Raw genomic sequence first — 23,171 nt, forward strand, 5'->3', positions numbered from 1 at the left:
TCAGTCTTCTTAGCCAAAGAAACTTACACCCTTGAGGAGAATTAAACCGTTCCATGTTAATTCTTTGATTATTGTGTAAAATGAAAACATCACAACGGACATTACTATTTGTTTACGCAACACATAATGGAGTTAGCAATAAAAATCAGAGTATCTTTATTTCTGATAATTCATGCTACCAACCATGTACTTTATGGGACTGCTGGAGAAACACTTTTGTCTTGATGATTTGACAATATGGGAATAGAGTATCAGTGTTTACTTTTTACGTAATATGGATCTTGCAGAATTCACTTAGAAAAATCCACTCAAGAGATTCGTTGAAATTCATGAATTCAATATAAAAACAGGATTATAATTTTTACTACATGTTAGTCATATTTTTAATCATATCTGTGAAGGCGATGCAGTATCACTGACTAATGGGCAATCTTTGTAAGACCACACTGAAACCGATGAATTGACTTTAAGAGGAATTGTAATCATTGAGGACTGATTATCTTACAGCTTATATTGCTTTATTCAAAAAGTGTTCTATAACTGTGTTTCACTATGATAAATTTGAAAAAATGTTACACATTGTTTATAACATATTGATCCCTTGCTGTTAATTTTAGATTTCAGATGTGAAGCTGGGTAATACAAATTGGAACACTGTAGAGAACATCAGACCTCTGAAGATTACAAGTAAGCCTTGTCCACAAGCGCCAAATAGTACAAAACGTACGTCAAGCGTTTTTTATAAACTTCTTCCGACTAAATAACAACTCTATATAGTCCACACAATGTCGAACTACTTGGAGTAGTGGACACATTCCGACTAGACTAATAGAAATCAATCAGAAGTAAAAGACCAAACAAATATGAAGCTGGTTACTAGTCAGTGATCAATATAATTCCACCATGCTCTAGGTAGTCATCATTTAATACATTTAATCAGGAAATACACAGAAACAATGATTTTAAGTGTCAATTATTATTATCACTATGGAAAAACAAATGTTTATTTCAAATAAATAAAATTGAGAATATCAATAAAACAATAAACAGCTGTTAAACTATTAAAACATTATATCAAAATAAGGGTTTAATTTTTTTTTTTTAAAAAAAGAGAAAATAAAATAGAAGAAAAGAATTCCTCCCATCGCCTTGCTCAACGAGAAAAAACGGTTTATATAACATCTTCTTCGTCTACAACATTTGATTTTTTCGCAGCCGCGGTCGCCACCACCGCCACTTCTTCTTCTTCTAAACCTTTAATACTTTGAAGTGATGCTTTCAGATTAGAGACCAGTTGTTGGATGGTTGAATTTTCGGAACAATTTAAAATATGACTAAATTTGGGCACAATGGACTTGATTAAAAATTCTAAATTGATTATAATGATAGATTGCTAAAACAAAAAGACAAAAACAAAATGTTTACAAGGAAATTTACGTGAATCATGAATTATTTTAATTACATAAATAAAAATTAACCAAACAAAAGTTATGAACATACAATTTCATGGCTAAAATTATTGTGATTTCTCATGTAACTAAATCAGGTATTTATATATAGGTTTCTAGATGACACGATTACACCATTGATACAGTAAGCAATACACGAATCTGGTAGTTAGGCCTTAGTTTTACTCGGTTGATAAATGGCCTACAAAATCGGAATTCGACGAGCGTTTATATTCTACATGAATTCTTAAATCCATCTTTCCAGTTTACACCACGAACTGATCTTAGTTTAAAAAAAACACATTGAAAACCAAGAAACACTGGACATTTGTTTCGGGTATCTATGATCCGACCAGGGATCAAGGACAAGACTGTCAAGTTTCGCAACAAGCGCCTAAGAGTTAGACAGCTGAGACGGCAGTTAGTAGCTTAAATCATTTTGCGGTATTGAGCAACCATACTAGGATAAAATAGATGTCCAGTGTTTTTTTGGTTTCATTGTCTAAGATCAGTTCGTGATACAAGCTGGAAAATTGAATAATCTCCACAAACATTCCACCCATCCAGTAACCTTATTTTCTATTATAAATATTCTGTATACATGTATAGAATTCTGTCATATAAATACAATTTACTTTGCTATACAGTTATTATTCGTCTAATATCTGTTTACTAAAGGTATTTTGTCAATAATTCGGATATTTTTAAAAAGTACTCATCATGTACACTATAACAAAATTAACTAGATCAACCAAAGCTAAGATTTGGTTGAACATTACAAATAGATCAAGTGAACAAATCAAGTTGGAATGTTGTAGGTTACTTACTCTAGCCGGATCAGAAATATCAATAGGTGAAACACGTTCAAAACAATCCAGTTCTGAATTTAATGTTTGTACAAAACACGATGTTAAAGTTAAATCTAACTCTGAACAATTTAATAGATGGATGCTTTGAATAAATTGTCGTAGAGACCGAATAAGGTAATATGTACTCATTGTTAATTTTAAACCATCTGAAAAATAATAATAAAAGGATAGTATACTATGAAAATACAAATTATGTAGAAGCAAATTTACGATTGGTTTTATTCTCAAGATAACACATTCTTGAATTATATTGGATCTGTGTGATCGAGCTGTTTACTACGAGAAATTGTATTATCTAGTTCGACAACCGACTTCTTTGCTTATATTGCTTGTAGGACCAGTGATCCTTTTTTAAACCGCTAACATAACGAGCTTTTCTTGGGCTATGTTTCAGTAACTGTAAATAATGACGGGAGAACCTTGAGTGCTTGTTGACGCACAAGTTACTTCCTATCAGAAGAGGAAGATGACAGGGAGAATGATTTTTTATTGTACTCTTTACTTACGACTTAAAAACGATACAATAATAAACTTCAAATAACTGATTGCGTGGCAACATAAATCAAAAATTAAAGTGCATACCCAACTCAGTCGTGAATGAAAGGGAATGATGTATCCAGAATAGTGAGATATATCACAAATCTTTATGCGTCAAACGATAGCTTATGAGTAGGAGAACACAACAAAACAATAATTCAACTGTCAGAACTGATATAGATGAAAAGTGGCTTCAACCTGCGATCCATTAGTTTAAAAGCAAACAGTTAAGTCAGTGAGCAACAGCTTCCCACTGAGATCACCTTTAGCCAAATTTGAAACACAAATAATTAAAATACCAACCTGCAAAAGTTTTTGCAGACTTAAATAATAAATAGTAGATACTTCAAAATGCTTGCCAGTGGTTATGTATTGTGTCTCACTTTTTAGCATTAAAATTCTTGTATCTAGTTGACTAAGAACTGTGACGCAAGTGTAGCGAACATGTGTATGTAGTCTAATGAATGTGGAGGACCAACAAATGCTCAAACCATTATATGTTTGAATGTTAACTAACGTGAAAATCGTAGACGTAAGAAAAACTTAAACTATACAAAGACAAGTTTTTAGAAAATGTAAAGTGATGGTAAGAACTTATGTAACAATGACTGTAAAGATGAATAAATTAATATGAGTCAAGTTTAAAAAAGACACAAGAATGGAGAAAAGTAGTTCAGCATTGACAGTACAAACAAACAAAAGATATTAGCCTAATTAAATGTTATAAACTAAAGTTATTAAGGTAAAGTATGAGTCTGATATGGAAGATCCACCTAGGGGAGTTGGAAAACCTTGATTCCAAAAGTTGCTGCATATGGGCTCTAGGATCTTTAGGAAACAAGTGGTGTATGAACCTATTATTGGTCGCTGACTACCATCCCGATCGTTGCTGATACCTTGACGTGGTGGTCGGGCTTGCCTATCATGATGAAGCAATCGAGCTATGCTGGCTGGAACAATCGTTCCTCGAGGTCCTACCATGCCAGACAGGTCGGTTGAAGAGCGGTGAGACTAAAAGCAGCAAACCCAAGGTCCGAAGGCGAAGTCGTACTGCTGACTGTACAGAGGTGTGACAGCAGTAAGGTGTTTCCTTCAGACAACCAGCATGACAGCGATGCTGCCTTCCCACAAGGAGGGGTGGGGTTAGAAAAGGTCGACCCTAAAAATGCACACCTTGCCGTATTCTACGGATATCCGTCTCCGGCGGTAAGGTCCTTCGAAGAACGGAGCTAACACAAAAACTACCCACAAAAAGGTCGTGTGTGACCGACCTCAAGCAGTTGTCCCTTGGGCACTGCGGTCACGCTCTCAGGTCATTAAGACCACTTCTAACCCAATTTCCTTTTCAGGTACCTCTAGAAGAATCCTTCCACGGTGTGGGCAACCGGGAAGTGATAACTGCCCTCATACCTCTAACAACACTCAAGACCACTGTATTCATAATCAATCTCCTTCTTCAATTCCTACTATTCCTTCTACCTTGACTTTCAACACTAAACTTCCTCTCTCGGTTTCCTCCTCAAGTGTCACCATGGCCAACGATTCTAGTGCGCGAAACGCTGTCCCAGGTCTACTAAAACCTCGCTCCAAACTACACATTGGAGCCTTCAACGTACGTACTTTAAGTCAAATCGGTCAACAGGCCTCCTTAGCTAAAACTCTAGAATCTCGTACCATTGATGTATGCTGTGTCTCCGAAACACGCATACAGGATCCCAGTGTGGTCATTCACTTGACCTCACCTAGCCAAAATGGACAGCCGACGAAATACACCCTCCGTGTATCTGGCGACCCGTTGGCTAGTTCTCGCGGACTTGCAGGTGTAGGCATAGCACTAAGTACAAGGGCAGAACAGGCACTACTAGAATGGATCCCCGTTAACAGTCGCCTGTGTGCTGTCCGGCTAAATGGCTCCGTAAGAACTCGGAAGGATAGGGACACACGTCGTTGCCTTTTCGTCGTTTCTGCCTACGCTCCCACTGACTGCAGCCATGATGAAGTAAAAGATGACTTTTACAGAAAACTCTCTGAGCTTCTTCAGAAAGCTAAGCGCTCAGACATAGTAGTCGTAGCGGGTGACTTTAATGCCCAGGTAGGCAGCTTAAATCAAACAGAAAGACATTTAGGTGGGTGTTTTAGTATTCCGGCTCAACGAACCGATAATGGTGATCGTCTGTTGCAACTATGCTCAGACAATCGTTTATTTTTAGCAAGCACTAATTTTAAACATAAGGAGAGACATCGTCTAACATGGCGACCACCTGCACCAAACCAACGATGGACTCAAATAGACCATATTGTCATCAGTCATCGTTGGAGAGGCTCAATAGAAGATTGTCGCTCGTATTGGAATACTTGTTTAGACTCTGATCACAATTTAATACGAGTGCGCATTTGTCTGCGCCTCAATGGACGCAGGAAAAGTACACTAAGAAGACCCATTAGGATTGAACTGGAGGACGAAAAAGCCAAATGCGAATTCCAAAAACAACTGAGTTCACATCTAGGCAGTTCTGTAAACGAGACTGACCCAGATGCTGCTTGGAAAGACATACGAACAGCTGTGGAAACAGCAGTAACATCTATTAGTCATTTAAACCATAGGGCTCCAAAAAACCAGTGGATTTCCTCTAAGTCTATTTCACTGATGGATTCGCGTAAACTCATCCCATCAGGCTCTGAACATGACGAAGAGCGTAAACAAATTAGATCTAGGTTAACTAAAAGTCTAAGGAACGATCGTGAGCAGTGGTGGGCAACGAAAGCAAAAGAGATGGAAAAGGCAGCGGCTGTAGGCAACACCAGGCAACTATTCAGACTAATAAAAGAAACCGGAATTAAGAAGTCAAGTGTAAGTGAGACAATCTCGGAAAAAGACGGAACCCTTATCTGCTCTCAACCTAAACGTTTAGAACGATGGGCGGAACACTTCAAGGAGCAGTTTAGCTGGCCTTCAGCTACTGCACAACTACCCACTATTCCTAGAAAACCTGAATGGAACATTGAGGTAGGCCCCCCGACCCTACTTGAAGTTCAAAAGGTTATAGGTAATCTGAAACGAGGAAAAGCAGCTGGTCCTGATGGATTGGCTCCAGAGGTCTTTAAATATGGTGGTCCAATTTTAGCGATTAGGTTGACTAATATTTTAGCTAAAATCTGGGAGTTGGACGTAATTCCATCTGACTGGTCACAATCACTGATTGTCCCAATATATAAAAAGGGGTCAAAATCATCCTGCGATAACCATAGAGGGATTAGTCTGACTAACATAGCATCTAAAATACTAGCCTCAATAATTATCGGGCGCCTAACTAAGACTCGTGAACTGCAAACACGAGAAAATCAGGCTGGCTTCAGACCTGGTCGTGGCTGTATCGACCACATATTCACCATTCGTCAAGTTTTAGAGCACAGACACGCTTATCGGCGTCCGACAATGATAGTTTTCCTTGACTTGAAAGCAGCATTTGACTCTGTAGACCGAGAGGTTCTGTGGCAGTGTCTGTCATTGAAAGGTGTACCTGAGAGGTACATAAACCTTTTGAAGGCTCTTTACTCGAACACTATTAGTCGAGTAAGTGCTTATGGCGAACTGTCACATGATTTTACAACCTCAAGTGGTGTCCGTCAAGGCTGTCCACTATCCCCGTTTTTGTTTAACTTCATTATAGACCTGTTGCTGCAAATAACACTCTTCGACTGAATCTACAGGAATTGATCTCCTACCAGGGGGACCACTAAGCGACTTAGAATACGCAGATGACATAGTCCTGTTTGGTGAAGACGCTGACAAAATGCAGAGTCTTCTGTTGGAACTCAGTAATAATGCCAGGATGTTTGGGATGCGTTTCTCCCCATCCAAATGTAAATTGTTACTCCAGGACTGGCCTGCGTCAACACCCGAACTAAGGATAGGGAGTGAAGTAGTCGAACGCGTCGACAACTTCACTTATCTTGGAAGTCTGATCAGCCCTAATGGGTTGGTGTCTGACGAAATCTCTGCACGGATTCAAAAAGCTCGTTTGGCTTTTGCCAACTTACGTCACCTATGGCGTAGACGAGATATCCGTCTATCAATTAAGGGACGAGTATACTGCGCATCAGTTCGTTCTGTTCTACTTTACGGCTGTGAAACATGGCCATTAAGAGTAGAAGATACTCGTAGGTTACTAGTATTTGACCACAGATGTCTTAGAAATATTGCTCGCATCTGCTGGGATAACCGGGTAAGTAATAGTGAGGTTAGACACAGGGTATTAGGGAACGATGGTAAATCAGTTGATGAGGTGATGAATCTTCATCGACTGAGATGGTTGGGCCATGTGTTACGTATGCCTGAACACCGATTACCACGACGCGCTATGATGACTAGTATTGGGGACGGTTGGAAGAGAGTTAGGGGCGGTCAAACCAAAACATGGCATCAGTGTTTGAAGTCACTAACTTCTAGCCTGAGCCATGTTGGTAAATGCAGACTACCTGGTTGGGGTCCGCGTGACTATCGTAACCAATGGTTGGAGACTCTAGGTGACATGGCTCAGAATCGATCACAATGGCGTAGGTGTATACACTCTTTATCTTCCCTTAAACCTTGAGATTAAAATTGCTTCATATCTCTCTTCCTTCCTATACTATATCCTTATATACAACCTATAATTTATATACTACTACCAACACTAAATTAACTACTATGAATCCGGTGTTGATCTTGTTGTGCTAACGAGGTATGGCAACTTGGACCGATGCATATATGTGCCTGGTCCTACGTTGTAGCTGACTGACTGCTGACTACCATAGGACTGCATCTCCTAACGTTGCTCCATTGCCTTGTGGATTAGACCTCTAGGTCAAAGGCTCAGGGAGTCGCCCCCTAAGAAAACCACCTGCTTTGGTTTGGGCGCGCTGATAGTATTCCAGACGTCACATAAATTAAATGACGAAGTGTGGCGCATATATATTTGGTGCCTCCTTGTACCAATGTTTATGTGTTTAAATAAATAAACACATTAAATCAGTCTCAATCTTTTAACACAGATACGTTCAACAAAAAATGTGACAAAATTTGAAACCGGAGTTTAAAACTTTTCTCTTCTGGAATTTTTAAATTAGTCAACATGAAAACTCTTGAAAATTCTAACAGAATATTTAAAAATAAAGAATTTTGGAGAGAACAACTTCATCATCAGGCCTATTACTTATAATTATACAGACTAATGCTGAAGTTATTGAAAAAAGAATTATTTGCTTTAATATAAGAAAATTCAACTGTTAGAACATTTCTACAATTTAAAAAAAAATAATTATTACCATTAAATATATTTTTATGATATCCCAACCAGTGGAAAATTGTACTTTCATGATATAATGTAAGTCACTTCTTACATTAAGTTACAAAACGTCAGAAATACAATTTTCTACTCATTGGAATATCGCAGAAGTACATTTATTATTAACTTACTATACAATGTTTAATTTATTTAAAATTATTAAGACCAAACTCAGCATTTTTTTTAAAATTAAGAGACTACATATCTATGAATGAACAACACTTCTAAAATGTAACTTACAATCAGCTGCGGTATATTGGTTGAGTATTCCAAATTCCATTAGATCTGCAATAATTTTATCTTGTTCTCCTTTAGGTAAATTTGATAAAGTTTCCCAAGATTCTTGCTGAGAATATAAGTCAGAAACATACTTAATATATACACTGATAAGTACTTTAATTGTAATTTTCACGTGTATATTAAGTGATTACAAAATAGAAAATGGAACATTTATTTTAAACGTTTAACAGAGAGGTATATGTATTAAATTGTATACAATATCAGAATATACCAGGATGTGGTGTATGGTAGTGTGAACATTTATTTATATTACAATTATCACCAGTTACTGTTGTGCATGAGTAAAATTGAGTCAATAAAAATGGGTAAACAGGAGTGTAAAGTGGTATTTACCAAGTCATTCTTCAATATGCGACAGAATTGCTAATGATGTCTCAGTTTCTTGTAAATGACTGTTAGGTTTTTTCTGTGAGAATGATCGCGATAACTTCCTTAAATTCATATTTCCACAGTGAATTTTAATGTTATTTGATTGATTGTTGTCACTTTTGGTTTGCAGTGTGGTGTAAGCCCCCAAATGCCCTGGTACGGCCGAGAGTGGGGAGAGTCCGCTCTCCCTCTCCAAATGCTCTCACATGGTCACGCGAATATATAGCTTCTGCCAGGGAAGTCCTACTCACTGCCTACTCGAGGCGGGAGTGTTGTGTACGAAATTGAGAGGACGAAAAGCGAATCCCCGGCGCTTTAACCAGGTTGGTGGACACGGAAAGTCCACCTAAGGGAGTTGGAAAACCCTGATTCCAAACCAATGGTGCACATGGGCTCTAGTATTCTGAGGGAACAAATGGCGTATGAACCAATTGTTGGTCACCGGCTACCATGGGAATGCATCGCTTCGAGATGCTCCACTGCCTTGTGGATCAGATCTTTAGGTCAAAGGCTGGGGATGTGGCCCCCTAAGAAAACCACCTGCTTCAGTCTGGGCACCTGGGCAGTATCACAGCCCTCACACAAATCAAATGAGATTTGTGAGGCGCACATATATCTGGTGCTTCCTTGTGCCAATATTTATGTGTTTAAATAATAATAATGATAACTTTTGGTTCGCTACTTTTGTGGTGACATAAGGTCATTGTTATACATACAAAGTTGTTCAACTTGAAATATATAGCGGGAGACACTCACTATTAGTGATCCGTCCGCGCATAACTCTGAAGATGAAATCAATACAATTCAAATTTTTACCAGTTCCACAGTACAGCAGCCTTTTGATTAAGGTACATTTACATATTAGAGTCTTAAAAATACTATAGAAAATTCAGTAAAACTCATTATGCCATCTGAGCTGCAATCAGGTGTATAACTAGATGTTACTTATTTTGTTCCAATTTACAGTGCTCTCAGTTCGTACAGGTCCGTTCAATGGAAAACTTTTTAAACGATTGATCACCAAATGTCCAAAACTGAATGGTAACCATACCTCGGACAGTTAACAAGAACTAATTACTTATAATCCCATAGGGCCATTAAGCGATTGGTATTAATTCATCATATCAACTTGAAAAGTTTAAGCGAATACCCTTAAGTGAATCCCTTCCGTGTTCGTTCCAAGGAACATAAGATGCCAATGTTTTAACATGTGATTCTGAAATTAAGTTCATTGTTAAATAGGATATAGTCTGTAGATGTTGAAATCTTCAGTACTAAATAAACAACTGTCATTTAATGCGACGAGAAATGCTATATTGAAAACTGAGACGAACAGTAACAGCGGAATCTATAAAATGGATGTTTGAAACGGAGACGGTAATGCAAAAAGGATAAGAAAACATTGACAGAGATGATTGCTGATGACCAGACGGAAAGTTTAAGCTAAAGGAAATATGAATCAGTGATATCTGATACTTTCAATTAATGAAAAGGAGGATAACCAAAAGATACTTGTTAAGTATTGGTCAAACATGGCGTTTTTAGATGTGAAGGTACTTGGGGAGTTTTATTTCTCTTTTAAAGAATCATGTCGTTGGAAACAAAAGATAAACGATAAGGGTATGTTCTGCAATCTTCAGCGTCAGTTTTAATTACTCCCCTTTTATTTAAAGGGAGAGGACAATATGATTGACCTATTCATAAGACATATATTACGACTGTGATATTTCAGTTGATTCAACAGCACGATTTCATATTTGAGAACTTTTTCTAATCTAAATTAATTACACACTGAAAATAGGTGCTTTTAAATTTGAAATACTGAAGTCAATTTTTCCAGTATGGTAGGATATTGATAAACAGGAATTTTCAGTATTACAGCTTAAATAAGTAAGCTTGATCATCACATTGTGATAGTAGCGGTCAAATTCACAGGAGTCCAAATGATTCAATAGAGTGTAAGATTCCTAATATAACTCTCGTTTGGTGAATGGCATGTAACAAAGACAAGCTGAGATTAAATACGAGCACTGTATTACGCCCCATGTAAAGTCTGTTCTGAATATTCATAGAAGAACCAGGTTGAGAACAAACAGAGGTATCGTGCACAACAATTGCCATATTCTCTGGGTTTTTTTGGTTATAGATTTGATGACTAAAACCAGTTGTAACTTGATTAGTAATTATGAGATTGATGTTTTTCTTTTACGACATTCAAGAAGCGGCTTAATGTAAGCAAATCTTTGTTGACATGCGTTTTTTATGATTAAAATGACAAGTTATGGACTGAAAAATATGATAATTACTTTTGCACGATTTTCAACAGCTTCGCAAAGTAAACGAGATTGTTCATCAGCGGCACGTTTCCATGCACGTGATAAGCTTCGATTGAGAGTAGAAGAAATATCAACACTCAGTAATTCTGTAAGCTAACCGAAGAAAAACAATACATGTCTGTCTTAACTTACAATAAGAATTTATGTATAATAGCAATTCAATATACAATGGTGAATTGAAAAAAAGAATTACAGTGTACTATCATAATTGCTAAACATGTGAAAGACGATTGATTAAATATAAAATATTCCTGGGTTAAGTAAAAAAATCCTTTCTGTATGTATTAATTGTTTGGAAAGCATAAATGATCAATAACAAATATGTTCTTTTTTTTACTTTATGAGATAAAACCTTAATCAATGATATCCCTAGGAATATGACTAATTACAATTATCAATACATATTAAGGTCAAACAGATATTTTATTACGAGACGTGTAAATGTATGCAAGGAAACTGAAAGGCTTTTTAACAAGCGAATTCATAACAATTATTGTATCTTAATAAAAATATTCAATAATAATAGTAGAGATTATAAACCACCTCTACTAAATGTAGGTTTATGCATGAAAATTTCAACCAACAGCTCGAAGCCCCTCCACTTAATTTCATCTGGACGGCTAGGTAGTATCACTAGGCCTTCACACAAACAATGTGGTTTAAAAGTTAAGCATAAGAAACGGTACATGGTAAGTGAGTTGCATTAAAACCTTGAGTTTGAACCACGACTTTGTGAGTTACTGAGTAATATTACACGGCTAAGTCGCACTAGGCGGAGCAAGGTTAGAACCTATGACCCCTAGGCTGGAATCCGAACACTCCAACCGTCAACCCACCCTTTTACGTATAAAAAAAACGTAATCCTCTTAGATAAATTTTACTAATTTCTCACCTTATTAGCATGTGCCTTAATTCGTTGAGCAGCATAAGCCATTGAATAAAATGACACTGCATGACTATCGATCAGTAGAACACGAAGTTGTTGGCCGAATTTCTCAGTCTCCTCCAATGTCCAACTATAAAATTCTATTTGTTTTTTAAAATAAGCAAAGCTTTCTTAATAAAATTGGAATGGAAATATTTGAAAATAAATCTTGTTAAACTACTTAAAAATGAAGCAACTTTTTCGTTTCTTATGATTACGATATGACAGCTAGCAGAGAGCTGTCAGTAAGGAGGCTGATCGGTTAAAGGAGAAGATAGACGATACAGTTAAATATGGACTCGGAGCAGGTCTGTTCCTGGACGACAACCGTTTAAAGTGATGGGGATGTTGGAGTAAGTTCGAGAGTTGTATCATCATTCACATTCATAACTTTATACCGAAAATAGCACCATCACTGGAAAACGTGAGCATTATTTGATTTAGATCTCGCTATAAATTGTTCGCTTAGATCGGATTTTCACTCTCAATAATTTACTTTACTATCACATTCAAAAAATAATGTGCATTGTATCAAGACAGCTGTCTTAGAAAACCATAGTTTTCTTTTCTTAATTTTGAGTGTGGTTGTCTCGCTGAAGAGTCATTACATAGTAGTCGTCTAACCTACAGTGACTACTAATTGACAGTTTCATTTCTGGTACAAGACATTAAAAGGTCAATACTTAAAGAATTACTACAATAATATTAAATAACAGAGTTAGTCCCCTGAGAAATAATCAATCAATTGGTTTCTGGTTCTGTTAGCGGGACATAGATTAGATTAAAGCATGTTTCATGCATGATGGTGTTGCTGCGCGCTGATTGGCTAGTTCTAAACCGATCAGCCCGAGCATATTATTGGAGAAAAATCTAGAAGCTTCTTATGTATATACTATAAATATATGAACGTTATTCAAACTAGTGATTGCTGTTCACATACCATTGTTATTTGTGAATACAATTTCATTCCTGTTCAACGTGTTCTGATTTTGGGGTCTTGTTGAGTGTCATCGTATAAGAATACTAAGCAATAGGAATAGCTGGGTCATTGATATAGCAAAACACAATTATAACAGGTTCTGTCTTCTGAAATCAAATCAATCTCAAGTAAAAGAACTGTTCTACGAGCGAATTGTTAGTACAGACACTGTAAGTATTTGAATGATTTTTCAAGATGTATGTCGTTAGGACAAGAGATGCCTTCAATCATGAAATTAACACCTCAAGCCATATCTGTTAATTTAAGTACCAATTTAAAATGATGCAAAAGGATTTTATAAATCTGCTTTATCTTTTATAGCTAATTTGAAAGTTTATATTCGACAACAGCATAGGATGGAATAAATAAAAATAAGTGAAATCAATAGCGATAAGTTAATCGTTTCCAGAAATATACTACCTGACTGTAACAGACAATTAATGGTAAATAGAAAAATCGAAGCCAAACATAAAATAACGAAGACCCTAATAATTTTTCCAACAAACTAATTAACATCCATACACATTCACAATATTAATAAACGATAATTGGATATTTGGATGGTTTTATACAGAGTGATAACACGAAACCAATGGTGGTAAAAAAAACAAAATTTTCAAGTTTACGTTCAACATTCTAAACTGTTGGATTAAGTTCAGTCTGTTTACGTATACATTTCTATATGGATCTCATGAAACTAATAATATCTTTGTCAGTTAACTACGTCTGGTGAATAATTATCAAGTAATTGGTAGTAATGATGCAAAACACAATCAAAACTGAAAACGAAAATGAACGTTTTGCAATTACAATTCACAGTATATTTTAGTAACTATTGGGTACTAATCACTGAGATTAGAATCAAAGACACCCTGTTACTCAATTGAAAGTATTCTCAAACACATAACTACAAAATACATCTAAGCAATAGTACATAACTAAAATAAATGAGTTGGAGAACGTAGTTTCTATTGAATAAAATGAAAGACACTGGTTAAATAAGGGAAGCTCATTAACATTATGGGAGAAATTGTAGAATCCATGTAATAAAGTGACTGGATAATTCAAGAACATTCTAAAACTAATATACTATAATGTAACTTTAAACAACACTTACAATGTAAACTTACTTAAAGAACAGATATTTTCAAATTGTTGTGGTGATATACCATTAGTTTTTGAGGCAAGAATTTCACCCAACGGTTTAACTACACTTTGACACCATTCAACAGCTGTTTCAGCTAAATTACGATGGAAAGTAAGTGATAATTTATTTAAATAGATTAATTGATTGCCTTCTTGATGTACACCATGCGTTAGTGACTTTGTCATTACTTGTGAACGATAAACTAGAAATAATTCAGCTGCAAGAGATGCTTTACCAAGTAAACCTAATTGAGAAACAGCTGCTTTCACCGATTTAGGAGCGCCTTTCAAAAAGGAGAAATATTTTTGACAAATATACAAAAATAAAAAATACCTTGTAAGGAAATAGTAGAATGGAGAAATTAAAATTTGTGACTAACATTAAAAATCAAATCATATGATATTGTTATCATTAATCTAATGTTAATGTTTAAGTAAATTTAGAATTAACTGAAAATATCAAGCACTAAAGAGAAACAACATTAACAAATACAGATTCCAAGCATTACATACCATGTCTACAAGCTGCTGACACTAGTTCATATTGCAAAGATTCTGTAAGATTTCGTTCGTTACGTTCAATACGCTTAGATAATTTCTCCCAATCTGTTTTAGATCTATGATCAACAGTATCAGATATTTGACCTGATGTACTAGAATTAGACGATTGTATATTTGTATCCATAGATGGTTTTGATATATCTTCAGTCAGTATTTGATTCAATGATTCCTTAGCTTTTACAATTAAATTAGTAGCACGTTGAAAATTTCGTTCAGATATTGCTACATCTAAATCTTCTGGTACATCCCATAACCAATTATGTCGAGATTTATGACTCCCAACTTTTGCTGTGGGAGATTTAATAGCTACGTTTTAAATAAAAAGGAAAAAAAATTAATAAGTGCATTTTAAAAGATTAAAACAATGAATAGGTTATTTTAAGAATTCCAATTATTCATGGTTTCATCCATAGATCCATGAATAAAAAAATGAAGCTAGATAAAAAATGAATATGTAAATGATTGGGGCATGAAGATGGTTACAGACAACTTCATGAAAAGTTGATTCATTATAAGAGGAATTTTTATTACAATTCGATAGCAAGTAAGTAGTAAATATTTGACATCTGCTGTTTCATTTAAGAATGAAGACTTAAACGTTTGAATTATCTAACAAATAATCTGCTTTACAGAAGGTGAATCCGTAAATAATGTTTAAAATTTTCAGAAATTGGGTATTTATTAACATGACTAAGTCGTTGTCTAATAGTCTAAATGGATATTTTTTCCTTATCCTGGCTGATGACACAAGTAATGGCCTTCAGTAACAACTTCAAAAACCTTACTTTGAAATAAATATTAAGCGATGAGTTAATCATTTAAATGTGAGGTTTATGAGAATGAGAGAAATTACTTTCATTATAAAACACTAACACTTAAAAAAAGAGGATGGATATCTACAGATAATACCAGAGAAGAATTGTGCCGAATGAAGCAGATATAGAGAATTCTGTTTCCAGTTTAATATATTACAGAACAATTGATGATATACGACTGATAAGCTTCGTGCTACAGTGGATGCTGCCAGATTTTCAGAAGTTTTCAAATGTTGTTATTTCATACTGGATACGAAGATTGACATGATTAGAATTTTAAAAGTGTAACCCCGAACCGCTAAAACACAATGTTGGTAACAGATTATTTGGAAATTTACTGAGATGCACTGTTCTTGTCATAGTATGAATTATGTATTATTTACCCCAAAGTACCAAAATAGAAAGACTTTTATACAAATGCTAATGTGGTATGGCAACTCGAACTGATGTACGTACGTACGAAGTTCTACGTAGTGACTGTCTGACAAGCGCATACAATCGAACAATATAAATGAAATACGCACAAGTGATAGGTGGACGAGTATGAAGATGAATTACATTAACAACAGAAAATGAGTTTCACGATTCAACAAAATATGGCATGTCATTTACCAAGGAAACTTACTTTCATGGGGATCATCAAAAGGGTTTTTTTTAGCAGATAAGTCCAATTTATCGATAGGTGTTAAGAGGTCTACACAATCAGGTAAAGTGGAAGATAAAGCTTTATGACCAGCAACAACAACTTCAGCAGATATCTTTGGAGGTAACATGGTTAACTTCATAGAATTGTTATCCAAAACGTCATAAGAATTCGTAGTAATATGGGGATTGGATTTTAAATTTGATGCAACATACGAATTAGTATTCCGATATTTACGCATCGTTTCTTCTAATAATGTTAGCCAACGTTTCTAAAATCAAATGAAAAAAATAGAGCTATGTGGATAAAACAAATAAAAGTTATAAGACCAAGTTCTCAACACAGATACAAAACAAGTAATTATAAACCATGTAAGTAATGATAGTACGTAACTATCTAGACAGAAATAGATAGGATAAACAGTAACTAACTTTTTTTTAGGTGGATACTTTACATCAGGGGAACCAACTTGACTTACCTAATGATACGAAAGCCAGATATATAATTTTCAAACAAGTGGAAAACAAGGGAGAGGCTTGGCGGAAAAGACGTTTCTGACACTGTTTTTTTAAAAATTGCTTATTTAAATTTACATGGTGATTCGACGATTTTCTGTCGTCTCAAGAAAACAGTTCGACCAGTTTCCACAGTTTTATTTTAAAGAATATTGCAAAACTTAATCCTATAGAAATGATGCGTAGAGAAACAAGAATATCTGAGAATGTTTTAAACCAATCGCCGAAATACCTTCTAAGAATTTCAGAGAAATTTGAGTAACAAGCAGATTTGAAAACCCCTTCCCCTACCAGTTAGTATCTACAACCTTGACACAAAAAGTGTGGCTAGATTCCATTGTATAAACTTGTATTTGACGAATGATTTTTCTAAAACACTGATTAAAAGTATTATCTTATGAAGCAAGCTGTTTTAATATAGTGGAGTGATGATCGAATGACAGTCAATACAGTATTTCACATTGAGCACATAATTTATTATTTGAAGATGAAAACTGGGAATTCATACAATATTATGAACAAATGTATGCACATATGAAGTTTATGAAAAATTTCAAACTGCAAGATGTGTTTACAGTTTGCAGAACTCGAAAAATAAACTGAGATATTGTAGATTATCCTAATTTACGTTTAAATCCAAACATTGTAATTAAGACAACGAGTTCAAGCATAACATTCATTACTGTTCAGAGGTCAAGGAGTGTACTTTTAATACATACAAATAAGTAAAAGCGAACCGATTATTCGGCAGATACTATCATTATTAATACCTTGTCACTGGGCGTTTCAGTTTGAAAAAGACGATTAGTAGGAAAAACTATTAGTTTAAACGCATTGTTTGGAGTTTGAAGGCGATCCATGGGAGGAAAATTAGCCACGGCAAAGTTGTTCAAATCATACGTTGATTGAAGACGATATGGGTACGGGCTGTAAATGGAAGTAAAATATGTATTAACAAGTCATGCTTAGGATAACTTTCAAAATCTAAAATCGACACGAATTTTCATACTATATATATATATATATATATATATATTCTTGACTTGTAGCTTTCCTACTATATCATCTTTCCATATATTACAGCTAACATCATACATTGAGAGAGTAAATAAGTTAGAACAAGTAACATGTTTCGACTGTACATTAACTATTGATTTACGTCCTTTGATTAGAAGCCCTCGATAATGCCTACACACTGATTACGCAAAATACATAGGAAGTCAATGAAGTACTGGCTACTAGGTATAAATGCAATTCACTTATGTTGTTCATCTTTAGCCACTATAGTTGTTCTACATTAGGACAAAGCCCAGTGCCTTAATTTACGGCAAACTCTTGATGTATGAAAATCTGTCTCGATAGCGGTGACCAATCTTTTAAACGTATTCCTATTTATTTGATGATCAATCTGTGTTGAGGGTCTTATTCACTGAAAAGAGTCTCAAATTTATCCTCCCAAAACTGGTTCTACTCAGTAAAGTTTAAAACCCCAGAGCATGTTGCTATGACAGGGCACAAGTAAATGATAACCCTAATGAAATGAAGGAAGTGGATAAACTAGAAACGTTGCCTCAAATCCTAACCGAATATACCCCAGAAGATAAAACCTCTAGTTAGATGGCAGTTGCTGATGAATTAAAACTTCCACTTAAAAATAAAATATCCAACGAAAATGGTATGAATTGTCAGATAATTAAAGATGAAAATGGAATTCATAGAGATATCAATTATTCCTCACCACTGCCTATCGTATTACATGTGCCATTATATGCAACAATATCAACTGTATACTATGACCATAAATGAAAATCAAAAACTGATCAATCCAACAACTTGAAATAAGTGAATACTTATAGCTGAATTATTAGTTTTAATAAGACTTACGAAGCAGATTGACTGTGATATGCAATAACCAAAGTATCTGTTAATACAAAAACCCGAGCCATGCAAACAAAAGTGAAATCACCCATACTTAATTCGCGCAGATCCCCATCAAATATAACGCGACGACTTGAATCCCCGACCAAAACCTAGTTCGAAAATATCAAATATTAACAAGACGAAGATTTTTAATACCATAGATACAAGAAAATGCTTATTTTTAAATAACTATGCCCAAATTCGAATTTGCTCAAATGCTTTTATATGGTCGATCAATAGATTCACTTCATAACAAACAATTAACTACATCAAATGTGTATCAAAGGTGCTAGAATTCCTAATCACAGTTTGTACGGAAGTGGACGTCAAGATTTCCATAATAAATAAAAACATACAGCTAGAATAAATATGCTTTTTATAAAACTCATACAAGAAAAACAACACGTTTCAATCTAGAAGGAAAATTGTGGGGTTTCGTAAATCATATTTGGGAAAAACTTTTAACATTCTTCGGTAACCTGAAGGAACAAAGATAGGGTGCAATACTAGTTTTACAACAGATAATTCGTAAATAAACTTCAAATGGGGTAGTCTAATCCGTAATACGAACTTATTCTATCGGTCCCACAATAGAATGTCTGGTTAATATGTTGGGATTAAAAAGCGAAATTACATTCTTCTATTCGTTGTGATTTTTTTCAAGATACGATATTATTGTATTAAATTAACAAGTAATAAGCTCAGTATGACATGTAGCATATGATTTGTTATAACTCTAAGTACTTTTCATATATGTGTTTTCATTCTAATTAATAATTGAAACAAGTGTACAATCAATATATGAAAGTATTTCCGACTAGGGTCGTGGTCGTGTTTTGGGGTTAGTAAATCTTCACTTGTACCAGCCTATGTATTTTTACTTTTGCGTCGTAGGAATTGCAGTGGTTCCTCGTTTTACAAGTATGTGATAAACGATCCCGACATAACAATTAGCGACGACCAGATATAATAATTGGTGATGCAGTCATTACAGTCAACTAACAATCATAACACTGGTACTTAAAGTTTTCTGCTGAAACTACTGAAGAAAATGGAAAATAACAGCTGAGTGACCAGAACAAACATGTACCTTGTTTTGACCAATAAATACTTAGTAACAAATAACCTGTTATAGTAACAGACCGATGTATCTAGCTGAACTGGTAATTCTATAACTACAGATTGCATCGAAAAACACAATGGATAAATTATTTTCAGCTCTAAGGATGATGTTAAAATAAAATAAAAGCAATGATTTCATGTGCTTTCATAGACCTTTTTTTCAAATTGCCTATAAATGCATCGTTCAGTGAATAATCCTAAATGCAAGAAAATTTTATTATTTACTTATTTAAACACATAAAAATTGGCATAAAGAGGCACCAGATATGTACGCGCCACACAAATATCATTTGATTTGTGTGAGGGCTGTGATACTACCCAGGTGCCCAGACCGAAGCAGGTGGTTTTCTTAGGGGGCCACATCCCCAGCCTTTGACCTAAAGATCTGATCCACAAGGCAGTGGAGCATCTCGAAGCGATGCATTCCCATGGTAGCCGGTGACCAACAATTGGTTCATACGCCATTTGTTCCCTCAGAATACTAGAGCCCATGTGCACCATTGGTTTGGAATCAGGGTTTTCCAACTCCCTTAGGTGGACTTTCCGTGTCCACCAACCTGGTTAAAGCGCCGGGGATTCGCTTTTCGTCCTCTCAATTTCGTACACAACACTCCCGCCTCGAGTAGGCAGTGAGTAGGACTTCCCTGGCAGAGGCTATATACGCGTGGCCATGTGAGAGTATTTCAATTCTTGGCCATACCAGGACATTTGGGGGTATACAAGAAAAACATATTTAATATATTAATCTAGACTATGCATATCTAAATTTTAGAAGCAAATAAACTTACGGAAGCTCCCTCTACCAGTTCGGCCAGTTGGGTTGCCGAAATTCCAGAATGCTCACTACTGGGTAAGTTTTCAGCTTTTTCGTCAACCTGTGAGATGGACATAGCACGTTCTGAAGCAGACACATCAGTGATAATGTCTTGAAAACATGAGAAAGTAAACAACAATTCGATCTATTATTGTAACAATTCTTATGAATGAGTAAGCAATACATTTCTGTTTGCGAAGCTCACGTAAAATAAGTGGCGAGGATTAAAGATTATGAAAAGTTAAAAGATTTTACTTTTCGTTAGTAATTAGTATTGAAACCAAGATATATTTTAAGTTTATGATAATAGCATAGTGTGATAAGCAGTACTCACAAACGGCCTTTACGAAGCCACCTGACCCATAAAAATGGACAAAAATAAATAGGGGATACTAACAAGTTCTCATCACATGACTTGTCGATAAGTATATTCACAAATAATGTGCTGACGATAATTTAGTAGCTTTAAGAACTATTTATCTGAAAATTACGAAATGATGGTTGTGCAGCCATTTATTACATAAGAAGCCCATAGAATTAACGATAAAACGATCTCAGGCTATTTTGGGAATGCATAGTTGTTAGTGAGTACCGAGTTCAATGCCAGAAGATACTTTAGTACTGGTAAAGGTCAATTTTGTTGTTTTTCCGACACTTTTCAACCTCATGAAATAATTATATCCGATTTAGTAAAAGAAGTATCTTTGACAAAGTCATAAAAACAATGGACAGTCGACATTAAATAATCAATCAATGGATTACGAGAGTTTAGTAACATAGGAGTCAGTTTATTCATAGAAATATAACTATACAAATCTGGTGCAATAATCATTTTAAACAGGCTCTCCACATAACTCATAAGATTAACTTTTCTATGAATAAGTCAGTCAGCTACAACGTAGGACCAGGCACACATATGCATCGGTGCAAGCTGCCGTACCTCGTTAGCACAACAAGATGAACACCGAATTCATAGAAGTAGTTAATTTAGTGGTGGTAATATATAAAAAAAGGTTGTATATAAGGATATAGTACAAGAAGAAAGACAGATATGAAGCAATTTTATTATTAAGGTTTAAGAGAAGATAAAGAGTGTATACTCTTACGCCATTGTGATCGATTCTGAGCCATGTCACACAGTCTCCAACCATTGGTTACGATAGTCACGCGGACCCCAACCAAGTAGTCTGCATCTACCAACATGGCTCAGACTAGAAGTTAGTGATTTTAAGCACTGATGCCACGTTTTGGTTTCGCCGCCCCTAACTCTTTTCCAACCATCTCCTACACTAGTCAGCATAGCGCGTCGTGGTAATCGGTGTTCAGGCATACGTAACACGTGGCCCAGCCATCTCAGTCGATGAAGAGAGCAGCACTCAAGACCACTGTTCTATAAATAAATATGTAACACTGAGTTGATGTTTTCTCACGAAAGCTACCAAGCAAACTTTTGAGTGTACTAGGAAGAAAATACAAACCATATGATACTCTCATAAACCACAATAATTGGGTCGCTTTGCCGGTTACCAGTAAACACGCCCACTCAAGATGAATAGAATAACCGGTAGAAGATATCGATATTAAAATCATGATCACAATTCAGAGAAATTAGGCCATTTTACTACACTGGATCATGAACTAGCCTGATCATGAACTCCTGTGAACATTTTAGAACTAAATTGAGAGGTAACCAGGCAAACATAAATACTTTGAGATTAAGCGTAAATATACTGCAAATTCAATCCCAGCAGCTACAGATACTAGAAGTTACGGTCGAAAGCTCAGTTAACTCTATTAGGATAATAAGATGCTGAACTATTCAGTATAATGTACATACAGAAAAACAAGCAACTTAAAAAAGAACTTCTTACCACCAAATAAAGATAGCTCTGTAAGAGCATTCATTACACGTTGCTTTTCAGTAAATTCGTTGTGAATTTGATGCATTGTATTTTCTAATTGGCTAGCGGCTTTACCAGCTTTAATAAACAGTTTGTAATTTTCAAAAACTGCACGTTTCATCTTGCTGGCAGCTTCAGAGGATATAATGTTAACTTTTTCCAGCATATTGCTAGTAGCCGTATCTCCACTTTTTGATACATTTTTCGCAACTGAAGAGTTCAAAAATATCAGAATCGTTAGGCAAACTAAAGTGATATTCTTTTACTGAGGTTTCTGAAGTTAAAAATCAGATAGTAATGCAAAGTTACAAGTAATAATGAGAGATGAAGTCATGTGACAATACTCTAGTTGCACTTACTTTTCACTCAGCCGTATGATTAAACTGATTTTACTTACTAGGAGTCCAGGAGTTCAAAAAGCTCAAAACACTACTGATATCATAATGTATAGATATATACTAAACTCAATTATGTAAGGGGTAACACTAAAGAGCAAAACTTGGACAAGAAACACAACAAGGAGTCATGTCCTACTTACATTTGTCACTGTTAAACGTTGGTTTTGCAAACACTCTCCGAAGACCTCCAATATCTGACACCTCGAATCCGACTACGCTACGCGTTTGTTTTGTCTGCGCTGACAT

At 35.4% G+C, this 23,171-nt stretch overlaps 1 protein-coding gene across 1 annotated transcript; it reads right to left on the reverse strand.

The window, feature by feature from the left end:
• Window positions 1–963: 963 nt before the first annotated feature.
• On the reverse strand, window positions 964–23,171 carry Smp_001530 (hypothetical protein; the record flags this gene model as incomplete). Its single annotated transcript, XM_018795945.1, has 13 exons — window positions 964–1,393; window positions 2,276–2,463; window positions 8,422–8,527; window positions 11,157–11,279; window positions 12,079–12,212; window positions 14,221–14,520; window positions 14,750–15,103; window positions 16,238–16,526; window positions 17,541–17,697; window positions 18,655–18,800; window positions 20,601–20,737; window positions 22,498–22,737; window positions 23,066–23,171. 13 exons carry the CDS (start codon window positions 23,169–23,171, stop codon window positions 1,172–1,174), a joined length of 2,502 nt encoding a protein of 833 aa, XP_018650206.1. The 3' UTR covers window positions 964–1,171.

This window comes from Schistosoma mansoni, chromosome 2 (assembly GCF_000237925.1).
Source record: "Schistosoma mansoni strain Puerto Rico chromosome 2, complete genome".
Classification (NCBI taxonomy): Eukaryota; Metazoa; Platyhelminthes; class Trematoda; order Strigeidida; family Schistosomatidae; genus Schistosoma; species Schistosoma mansoni.